At 36.5% G+C, this 13,420-nt stretch overlaps 3 protein-coding genes and 1 pseudogene across 5 annotated transcripts; 3 read left to right on the top strand and 1 right to left on the bottom strand.

Annotated features, from left to right (window-relative positions):
• The first annotated feature begins 1,107 nt into the window (after positions 1-1,107).
• LOC113561617 lies at positions 1,108-2,594 on the top strand (annotated as a pseudogene).
• A 1,685-nt stretch (positions 2,595-4,279) lies between these two features.
• On the top strand, positions 4,280-8,671 carry LOC105278108 (lipase maturation factor 2). Its single transcript, XM_011336935.3, has 10 exons — positions 4,280-4,373; positions 4,700-4,880; positions 4,988-5,089; positions 5,576-5,769; positions 5,858-6,036; positions 6,131-6,380; positions 6,467-6,672; positions 6,761-7,001; positions 7,123-7,339; positions 7,441-8,671. Exons 1-10 carry the CDS (start codon positions 4,280-4,282, stop codon positions 7,718-7,720), a joined length of 1,944 nt encoding a protein of 647 aa, XP_011335237.1. The 3' UTR covers positions 7,721-8,671.
• Positions 8,228-12,256, bottom strand: LOC105278109. 2 transcript variants are annotated; one of them, XM_011336937.3, is made up of 2 exons: positions 11,759-12,256; positions 8,228-11,682 (listed from the first exon to the last, which is right to left on the bottom strand). In XM_011336937.3, exon 2 carries the CDS (start codon positions 11,621-11,623, stop codon positions 8,825-8,827), a length of 2,799 nt encoding a protein of 932 aa, XP_011335239.2. In that variant the 5' UTR covers positions 11,624-11,682; positions 11,759-12,256; the 3' UTR covers positions 8,228-8,824. The 2 variants fall into 2 exon arrangements, with proteins under 2 accessions (XP_011335239.2, XP_011335238.2); XM_011336936.3 differs by having other exon boundaries at positions 8,228-11,658; positions 11,759-12,255.
• A 203-nt stretch (positions 12,257-12,459) lies between these two features.
• LOC113561616 lies at positions 12,460-13,420 on the top strand. Of its 2 annotated transcripts, none has more exons than XM_026968150.1 (4): positions 12,460-12,804; positions 12,880-12,997; positions 13,065-13,168; positions 13,247-13,420. In XM_026968150.1, exons 1-4 carry the CDS (start codon positions 12,672-12,674, stop codon positions 13,351-13,353), a joined length of 462 nt encoding a protein of 153 aa, XP_026823951.1. In that variant the 5' UTR covers positions 12,460-12,671; the 3' UTR covers positions 13,354-13,420. The 2 variants fall into 2 exon arrangements, with proteins under 2 accessions (XP_026823951.1, XP_026823952.1); XM_026968151.1 differs by having other exon boundaries at positions 12,461-12,804; positions 12,880-12,991.

The following is a 13,420-nucleotide window of genomic DNA, read 5'->3' as shown; positions in this document are numbered from 1 at the left end:
TATTCTGCCAAGGTGTGAATTCACCCTTATTCTTCTCTTTGATTCCGGCTAACTACCATTCGTATACACTTGACCGAAATTGAACGTAATTTTAAAGGAACTGCTATATGCAATCGTTTGTATTTCGTTTGAAGAGTAATGAAGTGTAATTAAAAAGGTTTGTGAGTTCTTCAGTTAATTGTAATTAATTAATTATTTTTGCTTAACGTATTTAGCTGGAACAGATTAGCCGGAATAACTTCAAACGATATTTTTGTATGGAATCGTTTGTATTTTGTTTGTAGAGTACTGAAGTGTGATTAAAAAGGTTTGTGAGTCCCTCAGTTAATCGTAATTAAATGTTGATTACTCGGTAGTTAGCCGGAATATAGATTTCAGTTCCTCATGTTAAAAGAAAGAGGCGCCACTGTTCCCTGAAATTCTATTGACAGTTTCCCTTCTATGGTATTGAGAGTTGATGTTTCACACGTAATCCACATGGTTTATCGATGGCCTGTTTTAAAAAGTTATCCTTTTAAGGTGATCCTGGAGTTGCTAGTGAACTATTTTTTCACTATAGCGATGGTAATTGCAGTTTCGAAAATTCTCTTTATTGCTTGTGCAGAATAAAAAATCCTTTTCCACAAATGAAGTATAGATAGAAAGAAAGTCCGCTCTACGGAACTTTATATTCAAAATGGAAAAAAGTTAGAAAAGACAAATGCAAGTTTTTAACTTTTTTCCATTTTGAATATAAAGTTCCGTAGAGCGGACTTTCTTTCTATCTATACTTCATTTGTGGAAAAGGATTTTTTATTCTGCACAAGCAATAAAGAGAATTTTCGAAACTGCAATTACCATCGCTATAGTGAAAAAATAGTTCACTAGCAACTCCAGCATCCCCTTAAGGAAAGACATTTGATTACATAGGATCAAGTCGTATGATTTACAATATGAAGCAGAACAATTTTAACGCTCTCGGTGGGATTAATCTGAAGTTGGATGATATCAAGAGTGTGATCGAGTTTGGCCAACTGGGCAAAGGGAAAATAGTTCTCCATAGCAGCAGTAAAGATGATACCACAGATCGTTTGAGTAAAGTGTTGAATGCATCGATTCTAGATGATAGCGTACCACCTACATCTGTGCAAAGTTTTCTGGAGGCGAGGCCCAGTCTAACGACTGTTGTTATAACCAATCATGGAAAAAAATTTTTAAATCGATACTACAACAATATCTTGGACAACAGGGAAAATCTTAGTTTTAATAGGTACACAATCTGTTCGATTTCGACATACGTTTTATGCATTTTTCATTATTAAGATTTTCGTGTATCATGTTTTAGAAATGATAGTGACGGGCGAGTCAGCGCCGCAGTCTGCCGATCTGCCGATACCGCTGGAAGATCTCGTTGCAGAAATGTTATATTGCTACATCCAAAGTGCTAAATGCACTCGGTTTCATGCAGCCTCGACATCCGGTGCTAAATTGATCAATCAGATTTTGCCACTATATCGGTGTGCACCGAGCGCCCAATGCCGCAACGACGTTAACTGGACAGCTTCTAGCCTTGCTGACTGGCGAGAAACTCAGCGACATGAATGAAAGGACTTGTCACAAAAACCGCCTCGCATGGATGGGTGGATACAATTTTACAGAAATATACATAAACTCAACCGTCAATTATAGTACAGCTGTGAGTCTGGCATTTATCATCGACGGTAAGTTATGCGTAAACTACTCGTGCATCGCATGTTTTCTGAAAGATTCTCTTGAATAATGGTTTCTCATTTTTAGGATATAATATGAAGTCTGGTGTATACTTTATGTAGACAGAGTCCATATGGCAAACGTTGAGCGTCAGAATGTTTCTTAAACCATCAGCAGCGACAGAACGTTTCAGCATGATCTTGGGTAGTCTGGTTGCCAACACCTTAATCATATTGGTGTGGTTTATTAATAACCGAGCTGATGTGTTATTTAATTCGAGGTTCGTATGTAACGTAATATAATAAGAATCATGATATCGAAAATCATGATGAAAAAGCCACAGGTTATTCACAAAATGTGTTTGAGAAACTTTTATTATAAGAATAATATTAATTTAGCAAGTAGAACATGTGATTGACAATGTGAATTCTATTCTAATTTCTCCTAAACATTATCTAATCCCAAACAATAGTAAACATAATAAACAGACATTGCATTGAATAACTTTGTCCCACGGAAATTTAACAGGAGATGAACCGTATTAGATTGTTTTATTAATGATATAATTTTGTTACAGGAGAACCGTCGATTGCTAGGGACATGCCGGGGACCACATATCAATGACCAGATTGGATCATCATCACGAAGATCAGGATGTTCCAATAACTAGCCTTTAACTGTATGTGTGGTGCGCCCTTCGACGATCTATTTAATTCAAAATATTCAAATATTGTTACACGCGTATCATTGCCATTGCGATTACTTTATTTATCGTTATTTATCGTTTCTCATACATCACGTTCAATTGTGAAAATAAGTGATACGTTTTTAATATCTTAAGCCTGTTTTAGACTATGCAATCAACGGCAAGCAATTCTTGCAGCAAAAATTTGCTCAAGAAATTGTGTCAAATCTAGCGCAATATATTATAATATATTGCACAGTCTAAAACGGGCTTTAGTGTAAATATATTTCTTTGCATTTTTCCAAATTATTAATTAAAAATATGTATACAGCTATTTGTAATATAAATATGTATAAAAAAAAAACGTTGGACAATAAAACACTCGATCATTTTAACAGCATTTCACGTATACGTGTGCGTGCATGCGAGATTATTAAAGAACAAATTTCAATAATGGTATAAATTTGTTAGTTTAACATTGAACATGTAAATTGTTAAAATCTGTAATGTGTAAAAATACATTGTTTTTTTATTTCTCTAACCGAGTTTGTTTTATTATCTAGATTTAGAAACAATTAAAATATTTATAAATGGTAATTAAAATTTAGGCTCTGTTGCCAATAGCTTTAAGTTTACATAATACAATGCTGTATTGCTCTTCATTAAAACTTGGGACGAATACGATGTAGGAATATATATATACATATATAAACGCAGAATTAATAAATAGTATTATATATAATAATATAACTATATATATAACTATGATAAGAATAAAACAAAGAAATAATGCAAGCGTCATGGCGTTAATTATAATTAAATATCTTACTTAACATCTTACAGCTTGATGTACACGGGAAAGAAGTGTTTAATTTATATATATTTATGCTTTTTTTAGTATGCATGGTAAATATATAATGACTTAAATCATTCAACATCATAGAAGGGAAACTGTCAATAGAATTTCAGGGAACAGTGGCGCCTTTTTCTTTTAACATGAGGAACTGAAATCTATATTCCGGCTAACTACCGAGTAATCAACATTTAATTACGATTAACTGAGGGACTCACAAACCTTTTTAATCACACTTCAGTACTCTACAAACAAAATACAAACGATTCCATACAAAAATATCGTTTGAAGTTATTCCGGCTAATCTGTTCCAGCTAAATACGTTAAGCAAAAATAATTAATTAATTACAATTAACTGAGGGACTCACAAACCTTTTTAATCACACTTCATTACTCTTCAAACGAAATACAAACGATTACATATAGCAGTTCCTTAAAATTATGTTCAATTCCGGTCAAGTGTATACGAATTCGCGATTGGTTCCTGCTCGCTGCTTTGACGCTTGACGCGTCCTGTCTTCTTCGTAGTAGTAGTATTTAATGGCACCCGATCCCTTGCAGGTTCGATATGGCCAATTGCGAAAATAAATTAAAAACAAAATACGAAATACGGAATAACTAGTTGAGAAAAAAACTCGGGACAATCGTTGTACACCTGACGACTGTCCCCTTCGGAGGTTCCAGTCCGTAGCCGCGTCCTGTCTGAATCAGGCTTTACACCACCTTACACCGTGGACTCTAGGCTCAACTAGACGAGATGATTTTTCGTTCTTCGTTCTGATTGGTTAATTTAGATTCCCGATACGCAATTCCGTTCTTGAAGCTATAGTTCAGTACGAACTTGATCGCGCCCGCAGTCGTGCGTGAAAACGGTTGTTTATACGTGAAAGCGGTCCATTTCACTTGCTATTCCTGCATGTTGCTATATATGTATTGTATTGTGAGTGGATAACATTGTATCGCCGAGTTAGACGGTGGCCACCGGCATTTGGTCTTGTGTTATCGCGATTAAATGTGAACTTTCTGACATAAATCGGGGTACTGACGTAATTATGGCGCAAGTACGTTATACTCGTAACTTATTCCTACGTGGAATATGTATTATATATTTGTTCGCGTTTCTTAGCTTCTACATACAGATACCTGGTAAGTAACCCAAGGTTTGGGGCATTAATATCAATCACAACATATTTATTTTCTCCCGGTGAAATTGTTTATATTTAATTATGTGCAGTAACTTTTATCTTTCTCATCATCTGCGAGATAAGTTAATTCACAGAGAGTTCAGTGCAATATGTGGAATGTGCTGCTTGTATTGTATTATTTTTATTAAATTTCTTGCATGTAAAATAATTTTAACAAGCCAAGTAATAAATTATCAAGTTTAGAGTAAATATAAAACTAGATTATGCCTAACTATATTTTTGAAATATTCGGGATGATATAATATGTTAACTAATATTGTCAAATAGGATTGTATGGCGATAATGGAATCCTACCAGCTCGGGCAGTGGATATCAAAGGATTTTCAACACTATTTAGCAAAACGAAGACAAAACCAACATTTTTATGGCTCGCGCCATACCTGGGCTTAAACGTTGAATACATGTTAGATGTATTATCCATCCTTGGAGCCGTATGCTCCTTTGCTGGGTAAGATACATTTAAAAATTATTTGAGTAAACATTGGCAGAATATTTTACAGAAGATAAGAGCGATCTTGTCCTCAAAATGTAGCTTAAAAATATTTTTGATTGCAGATTTGTCTCACAAAGATTCTGTATTATGCCAATATTTGCACTGCTATGGACTCTGTATTATTCTTTATATCAGATTGGTCAAGTATTTATGTGGTTCCAATGGTGAGTCCTTTTTATAGAGTTTTTTTATCTGTATAATATTTTCCATATACTAAATAATCTTAAATATTTTTATTATATGTATGTAACAAAAGAATTTCTTGATCCTTCTAACTGTAACATTTATTTAAAATAATCTATTGCATTTTAATAGATTCATTTATAAAACCTTGCATAAACTTACATAAGTTCAAGCTTAACGATGCCACCAATGATTATCTCTCAATGACAAGGATTAAGTTACTGTCCTCAATGAATACCACTAACTACCGAAGTCTTCTAGACAATTAAATTAAATTTCACATACTCAAAATCCATGTAAAAAATTAAGAACTAATCAAAGAGTATGTATTATGTAATGTCTATACTGTGTATTCTACTCTGTAAATAACTTACTTGCATAATTATGTACACACTTTTATTATGGATTAATAATACTATCGTTTAAACATTTCATTTTAGACATTCAGTTCTGTGTTTGACTTACAGGGATATATTGCTACTAGAAATTGGATTTCTCTGCGTACTCATTGCCCCCTTTTGGTATCCCCGTCGAGGGAAACCAAGTACCCCAAGCGATGCTGTGACATTCTGGACCGTACGCTGGTTGCTCTTCCGTCTTATGTTCGCCAGTGGAGTGGTGAAACTTACGTCAGGGTGTCCGGCATGGTGGAAGTTAGATGGTAAAAGTGTATAATAATTTTTTAACGGAACTCTGTGCATAAAAAGTCTTAATTGTATAATATATTATCGCTCTATATCCTACTTTAGCTCTGAACATCCACTTTGAATCGCAATGCATACCTACTCCTTTGGCGTGGTACGTGCATCATTTGCCAACGTGGTTCCTTCGTTTCACTACCGTCGCCACCAACGTTATCGAGCTTGCTGTACCGTTCTTGTTCTTCTTCCCAAATAGAAAAGTGAGAATAACAGCATTCTACATGCAGGTATGTGCAGTTTTTTTTTATCAGTGAAATGGCTAGGATGTTACAAATCAATTATATGTATATGCGTTATGATGCTTCGATGTTATTCTTTCAGGTGTTTTTACAAGTTTGCATCATCGCCACCGGGAATTACAATTTCTTCAATTTCCTAACGATCTGTTTATGCATATCCCTGTTGGACGATCAATTCTTCTACAAACGGAAATCCAAAACCGGTGCATCTCGCACCACGAATTATCTCTCAATACTGATATGCATTTTGGTTTACGGCGGTCTTTTGTACGGAACGTATGTTTATTACGATTTCAAGATAGCCGACAAGTGGACCATACGCTCTGATATTGGTACTTGTTGCTATTCTTGTTCACGAGCAGCAGATAAAAAAATTCGTCTGACATTCGCATTGACCAAAACTGTTCCTTTCTTGCAGCCTTTACTCAGGAACAATTTGATTACGTTCTATCTCGTGCGGTACCAATTTCCATTATTATCGGTATTGCCTCCCTTGGATTAACGGTAGCGGTTTCGATAGTCAATTCTGCATTTTCGACGAAAGGGATGCGCAACAAGATAACAACAACGATGATAACAACCTTGTATACCGTGGCTGTATGCTTCATGTTTGCTATAAGTCTTGTAAGTGACAATATCGCGACCTGTAAATATTTAAAAGATTCGTCACAACAGAGAATGCGGTATGTAACACTCGAACGAATGCTTGCAGGTACCATATTCCACTCTGCACTCGTCGCACAATTCAACGTTGCCTGTCCAGCTGAGAAAGCTACACGCACAGGTGGATCATCTTCCTCTAGTGAATAGTTACGGACTATTCCGTCGCATGACGGGAGTCGGGGGTAGACCGGAAGTCATCATAGAGGGAAGTGACAGTATTGACGGACCTTGGAAGGAATATGAGTTTCTGTACAAGCCGGGAAATGTTAACAACTCATTACCCTTCGTTGGTGAGATTCCTGACACATATATATTTTTTTATTAAGCATTTTGATACAAAGTACACTGTTGCAGCCGGTTATTAATAAGCTAACGCTTGAACAATAATAAATACATGCTTTCTTGTTGCAGCGCCTCATCAACCTCGCCTCGATTGGCAAATGTGGTTTGCTGCTTTAGGTACATATCATCAGAATCCATGGCTAATGTCGTTAGCCTATCGTTTGCTGACTGGACAACCCGAAGTACTGGCTCTAATGAATACCGTCGAGAGCCCATTCCGAGACAAACCGCCAAAATACGTTAAGGCCACTCTCTACTATTATCATTACACGCCATGGAGCCAAACGTAAGTTATAGAAAATAAATAAATATATTTTCAGGCAGACTATGTTAGACTAGATTAAAAAACACCATGCATCTCATTCATTTCCACTTTTGTCCACATAGATCGAACACTCGCGCTTGGTGGACCAGAGAGACGGTAGGAGAGTACTTCCCGATATTCAGTCGCGATCATCCACCGCTTATCGAATATCTAACGAAAATAAAAATCCTACAAGAGAAACCGGCTGTTAAGGTCACGAATCAAACGTTCAAATTGGTCTTGGATAGTTGCAGATCTTTGGTCAGCAAGATAGAGCCGAGTCTCTTCTTGTGGGCCGTTTTTACCGCTGGATGTACAATAATCGTAACAGGTTACAGCAGTTCAGCGGCAAAAAAGAAGTAAAATACTGAATAACATTCATTATAACATCTTGAGAACAACTATAAAACTACAAGGTACTGAGTGTTAACGAAATAGAGCAAGTTGTAAAGTATATGTGTACCAACAACTGAAAGAATAACATAGCGAATTAGAGATTAATTTAGAGCAGGTACTTTATGCATATACGATATTGCATTTCGTCTTTTCACATCTGACAGTTCGTCGTCGGACAATACTAAGCATTACATAATACACTGTATAATAATGTATCGTGTATAAAAACGTATCGCACATATAATTTCTACTACAATAAGAAAATAGGATAATACGAGAGTAAAACACGTAAATCAAAATTTACATAAAATATTACACATCAGAGAATGATTATGTGTTCCAAACATATTCCATTATGCCTCGTTTACACTATCAAATAATCTATATTTTGTTATTTTGTAATTATCATTACAAAAGATATGTATATGAGTAATTATGATAATTATGAATTTAAATGCCAAATCGTATTTTTCATTTCGTAAATATTACTGTAGCATCATTGCTGTTTTGCTCTAGTTCTGAAAATGATGCGTAGCATGAAGCATTTATAATGAAATAAAGAAAAAGTACGACCATCATAAATGAGAAAAAAATTAAAGAAGGAAAAGACAGAGGTACATACTTTGATACGTAAAATATTTTACATAAATAATTGCGTTTGTCTTTTTTATATACTTAGCTTTCTTATAATATCCTATATATATAACTAATAATATAAATGCTATTTATAGTTCTATTAAATACTTGTTCATATATGCGCATGATACACGTATATATACACACACATAACACATACATACTTATATAAATGTACTAAACTTCTCTGACCATTATCTCTCTAAAAATCACAGTTATGTAATGCATTATATATGAATTATTTTCAGAAGATTATATTTATAATTAATAAAAGAACTAATTTCATATGCATTTCTTTTTTAATACAAAAAGGAAGAGAGATACATGTGATATATTTTCGAATAAATAAAATACTTTTTAGTATTTCTTTTAAGTTTCCATTGAGCGAATTTTATGTGTATATATATATATAGGTATACACACATATATGAAATATCATTTTGCGATAATTTTGTATTTCTTGGAAATTCTTTTACTGCTACGTACCATAGGAAGATCTATAGTTTTAGTATTTGTATTCTGTTGACAATTGCTGTCAGCAAGGATATTAACTTTAGCTTCTTTGTTCGATTCCGCGAGGAACACGGGATTAACATCTTCATATTTTCTCTTCCTTGAAACTTCTTTTGTTGTTTGCTTTGCCGTTTTGTCTACCGTTTCTAAAACTGTTGTATCTGGATCACACATCTCCAACATGGTATTCGACAAACCTATCGGAAATTTAAACAATTGATACAGGCGAGTTCGTAGCAACTTGTATGCTCTTTTATATTCATTACTTTCTTCCGAATCAATTATCACTGTTTCCTCTGATTTCTGACTATCTTCCATGAAACTCGACGATTCGCCAGATTTAATTTGATACTCGTACAACAGTTTCCACAGAAGCAAGTTCTTGAAACCTAATAAAGTTGCTCGATTTGGTAAGATTCCATTGTTGGACGTACACATTTTCCTATTATCTTCCTTGACGTGTTCCGTAGCTTTTTGCAAGTTACTTGATTGTTCTATTTGTGTGCAGTATTTTATGTCTCTTTTATTGAAAAAGGAACTGTACTCTAATTCATCCAAATTTATGATCTCCCTCTCATAATCGTAACAATTGTTTGTTAAGAGTTGACTAAATTTATCAAACTGATCTTTCTCCTCGATACTGATAAAAGGCTCTATAGCGGGAGTTTTCGGAAATTCCGTAAGCGCATCAATAATAAAGTTTTGATTAAGATTGATAACGCAGTCTATACACTGCTGCATTTTGTTATTTGCTTTTCTTTTACGTGTATGCCCACAAAATGGAACTGGTGGTATAAAGCGAGAATTTTCACCAACACTTTGGCTCTTGCCAAACATTCGTAATTTAAGATTTTCTACTATTTCACCATTTTGGATCCTGTTGGTTCTTTCATTAATATATTCTTTTAGAGAAATTAGAAGCTGTTTGTCCTTTCTACTTACGTGTATATATTTTAGAAAATTATATGGAATATCAAGATTAAGGTCAAGCAACTTCAACACATTGTATAACTTTTTAGTTTCACATGCAAGCTGTCCCAAGTTATAAAGTTCATCCTGAGAATTGGTAGTTTTCGTCGAAGGTGGAAACGAAAGTGTTTCATATAATTTTAACTGAATATCGGTGGTAGTTATTGTTGCAGGGATTTTCTCAAGAGTCAGTGTATTTTTATCATGATATTTCAACAGCAACTTATTATTAATGGGTGTATTTTTCTTTATATTATACGAAGAGGGGTATTGCCTAGGTATGCACTCGATACTGATGCCTTTCTTTATGTATCTTACTAACGCGTTAAACCGATGCCTCACTTGCGTTCTGGTTTTGTGCACGAAATGCGTGTTCTGGATCCTGGACCAATCGTTACCATACTTTTTATGCAACTGAATCAGTTTCATGTCATCATCGATTGTCCATACATTCGCACCGTTCTGATTTTTTTTCAGTGTGTAGTAATGTTCGCTGAGTTGTACAGGAGTACGACTCGGCATTATAGCGTTTGAAATTTTCGAGAAATCCCTGCCGTACGTGTTCATCGCCTTCAGCAGAGTCTCCGTCTCCGCCTGCGTGAATCTGCCCTTCCTCAGGTGCGGTGCTTTCCTGTACGTCCATCGTGTATAAATCTGCTGCTTGGTTCTATGGCACAGGTAACTCGCGATTTGAGACCAGGGAATGTAGTCCCCGATCTTGAGGGTATTTACAACCTTCACGAGATGCTTGTCCTCCGCCTTGCTCCAGGTACGTCCAGCAGATGGCACGCTCTTGATAGTATTGTACCTGATGAAACACTGATAAGCACTACGATTCGTTTGTAGTCTCACTGCGATAGTGTCCCAGTCCTGAAATCGATGTTGCTTGGCGTAACGCAGGAGTCTCTTATCTTCCACACCCGTCCAGTTGCTCTTCCTGATCTGAGGATGCAGGTAAACGTTCCACATGGCCCGGCACTCCTCCGGTGAATGTTTACTATCGAAATCTGTCACTGAGATCTTACACCAGTCGAACTCCTTCTCGCCCAGTGCTCCTACCAGTTCGTTGAGGCTCTTGGGCAGTACAAATTTAGTTCTCATCTCTTGACCGTTTCGTTTTCTTTTATCAGGCTTTCTACTTCTTTCACTAAGCTCTTCATTTCCTTCTTCATCGTCATCAATGTTGCAATTTGTGAGTAACACCGATTCGATAGCCTGGTTGTGTACTGCCCTCAGGAGTGTGTCCCTGTCTTTCTCTGACCAGCGGCCTGGTGACTTCAGAGACAAGAGAAACAACTCGCCACGAGATTCCTTCAATTTTGTGTCATAGTTCTTAGGGGCGGAAAAGTTATTTTTATCTTTGAAATATGGGATGCCGATGGAGCTGATCGGACATCTACGTGAACTTGACCCGTTCGTGTGTACTTTTATCTTCACATCCAGTTTCTTTATCTTGTGATCGCATTCCTGCAAAAGAGCAGTTAGCTTTTCTTTGGCAATTGTCAAGCCCACGATTAATCTTCTATTAATCTCGTAAGCATCCAAGGAGTCCTGATCTGCGTCGATATCCCGATTCGCATCAAGATAGTTATCCTCGTCGTCCACTGCGGCTGGAGAAGCGTCAGCAGAAAATGACGACTGGTTGTCGCAATCATCCTGCTCTTGCTGTGACTCGGCCTTGATATCAAGAACCAGTGCCTTGTCCAAAGCCTGGATGTCGGCCAGAATGCTCGAATCCTCGGATTCGTTCATGACGAACGAGGGTGCGCGCTTCTCCGTTTCGGTCGCTACGGCAAACCAATCGAACGATACTATAATGCAATAACATATATATATTTTTAATCGCGTTTAACCGCGCTCAAAACGACGAACAAGTAACGGACTCACGTATACAAACAGCGTGTCAGCTTTGCACGTGCAACTGCATCGCTGAAACCGAGCACTCTCGAAAGTCTCGAAGGATCTTGGAATCGTCTGCACGTGGCCAATCTCACATGTCAATAACGGACAACGTCCGTTAAGAATAGAGAGACGATTAAGAATAGATTTGAAATTGCATAATGAACGATCGATATTTCACGTACAACTGAAACTGTTACTGTTATACGAAACTTCTGCCGAAAATATTTAAATGATTCTAACGTTTCAGCAGATCTATGCTACACAACACAAACCACGTGAATGCAAGTGAATGCAACTACTCGCCGCGACACGGACACAGTATAATATATACTGTACGCGGAATCGAAGCAGTAAGTCTAGTGGTGGGCGATGTTCATTCGATGTTTGGAAAATCGATGTTTCTCATCACTACATCGTTTATTTTAAATTAATATTTTTAAAAATCGACGTTTTTTAAACTAACTTCACTTCATAACGTATAAATGTCGCCACGTTATAGTTTATTTGTACGACTAGAGAGGCAACCGCACGGCAACCGCATAGCAACGCCATCAACCAATCAGAGCTCTCGAGCGAAGCTCGCACGCGACCGGTGATTGGTTTAGAGACACATTCGCGTTCGTCCGCTCGCCTCTGGGTCGCTCGTTCGAAATCTCTAAAGTTCGAAACAACCTGTAAAGAATACTTATAATAAATATTTGTTGAGTTAGCATAAAAGTAGTGTACGCGCCGTTACTGACCCGCCGTATGATACGTACGCCACGTATTATTGTATTTACTAAAACTTGTTAATTTTATTAGCGTATGCTCTTCCGGTAACGTTGTTCAACTGTTGAGTCCGCTGTGCAGCCAGGATAGTGCTCTTCGTTTCGACAGTGTTTACAGTTACGCATTATAAATGGATCCTTCATTAAGGAAGAAGCTCCGGACAGTTAATTGTAATTGTCCATATGTCGTTTATTTTCGAATAAATGACCAGAAATCGTTTTGCGTTCACAGTCGCTCTTTATCCGACTATCTGTTGTTAATATGTAAGTAAACTACCATTATTATTGATTATTGATCGATGTTTTGAATAGTACTTTTTAGATGTATGAATTTTACAGATGACGATCAACGCACAGTAAATTATATTCAAGGCCTGATCACATCGGGCAGGATAAACAATGCGGATGAAGACATTAATATCATATCACAGTCAAAGGACAATGTGAATTTGTACATGTAGTGTTATTGCGTTGATTTTCTGAGAATCGAAATGTTGTTTGCATGACGTAATATTTTCTTCCAGTGAGTCTCTCAACTTGTCATTACTGCATTTGGAGGAAAGCCAAACACTTCAGGAAGCGGTACTCTTAGAAGAACTTAAGGCTCTTCCAGATATCAATGTTAATGGTTTGTATTCTCAAGATTCATATAAAAAAATTACTGAGGGAATGTATTAATAACGTTATGCATATATATTTTGTACAGAAGCAAGTAGATCCTCTTTCCTTAAGCATACAAGAACAAATTTTCAATTCCAAGTTGGGAACTTCAGTTGGGTTACTGCAGCGGTCGCAGTCCTCGTCTTTAATTGATGTTCCAATCTGTTGTAAAACATCGTCCATAATGGATACACTGCCACCTGATTGCTCAAAACAGCCA

The sequence above is a fragment of the Ooceraea biroi genome, chromosome 3 (genome assembly GCF_003672135.1).
Source record: "Ooceraea biroi isolate clonal line C1 chromosome 3, Obir_v5.4, whole genome shotgun sequence".
Taxonomy (NCBI): domain Eukaryota; kingdom Metazoa; phylum Arthropoda; class Insecta; order Hymenoptera; family Formicidae; genus Ooceraea; species Ooceraea biroi.
The sequence above is the reverse complement of the archived record's forward strand: the minus strand, read 5'-3'. Positions and strand labels throughout refer to the sequence as shown.

Coding starts and splice junctions, on each gene's coding strand:
- LOC105278108 (XM_011336935.3), top strand. CDS start 4,280: ATGGCGCAAGTACGTTATACTCGTAACTTATTCCTACGTGGAATATGT. Junction 4,881..4,987: donor GCCGTATGCTCCTTTGCTGG/GTAAGATACATT, acceptor TTTTGATTGCAG/ATTTGTCTCACAAAGATTCT. Junction 7,002..7,122: donor CAACTCATTACCCTTCGTTG/GTGAGATTCCTG, acceptor TTCTTGTTGCAG/CGCCTCATCAACCTCGCCTC.
- LOC105278109 (XM_011336937.3), bottom strand. CDS start 11,623: ATGAACGAATCCGAGGATTCGAGCATTCTGGCCGACATCCAGGCTTTG.
- LOC113561616 (XM_026968150.1), top strand. CDS start 12,672: ATGGATCCTTCATTAAGGAAGAAGCTCCGGACAGTTAATTGTAATTGT. Junction 12,805..12,879: donor CGACTATCTGTTGTTAATAT/GTAAGTAAACTA, acceptor TGAATTTTACAG/ATGACGATCAACGCACAGTA. Junction 13,169..13,246: donor TCCAGATATCAATGTTAATG/GTTTGTATTCTC, acceptor TATTTTGTACAG/AAGCAAGTAGATCCTCTTTC.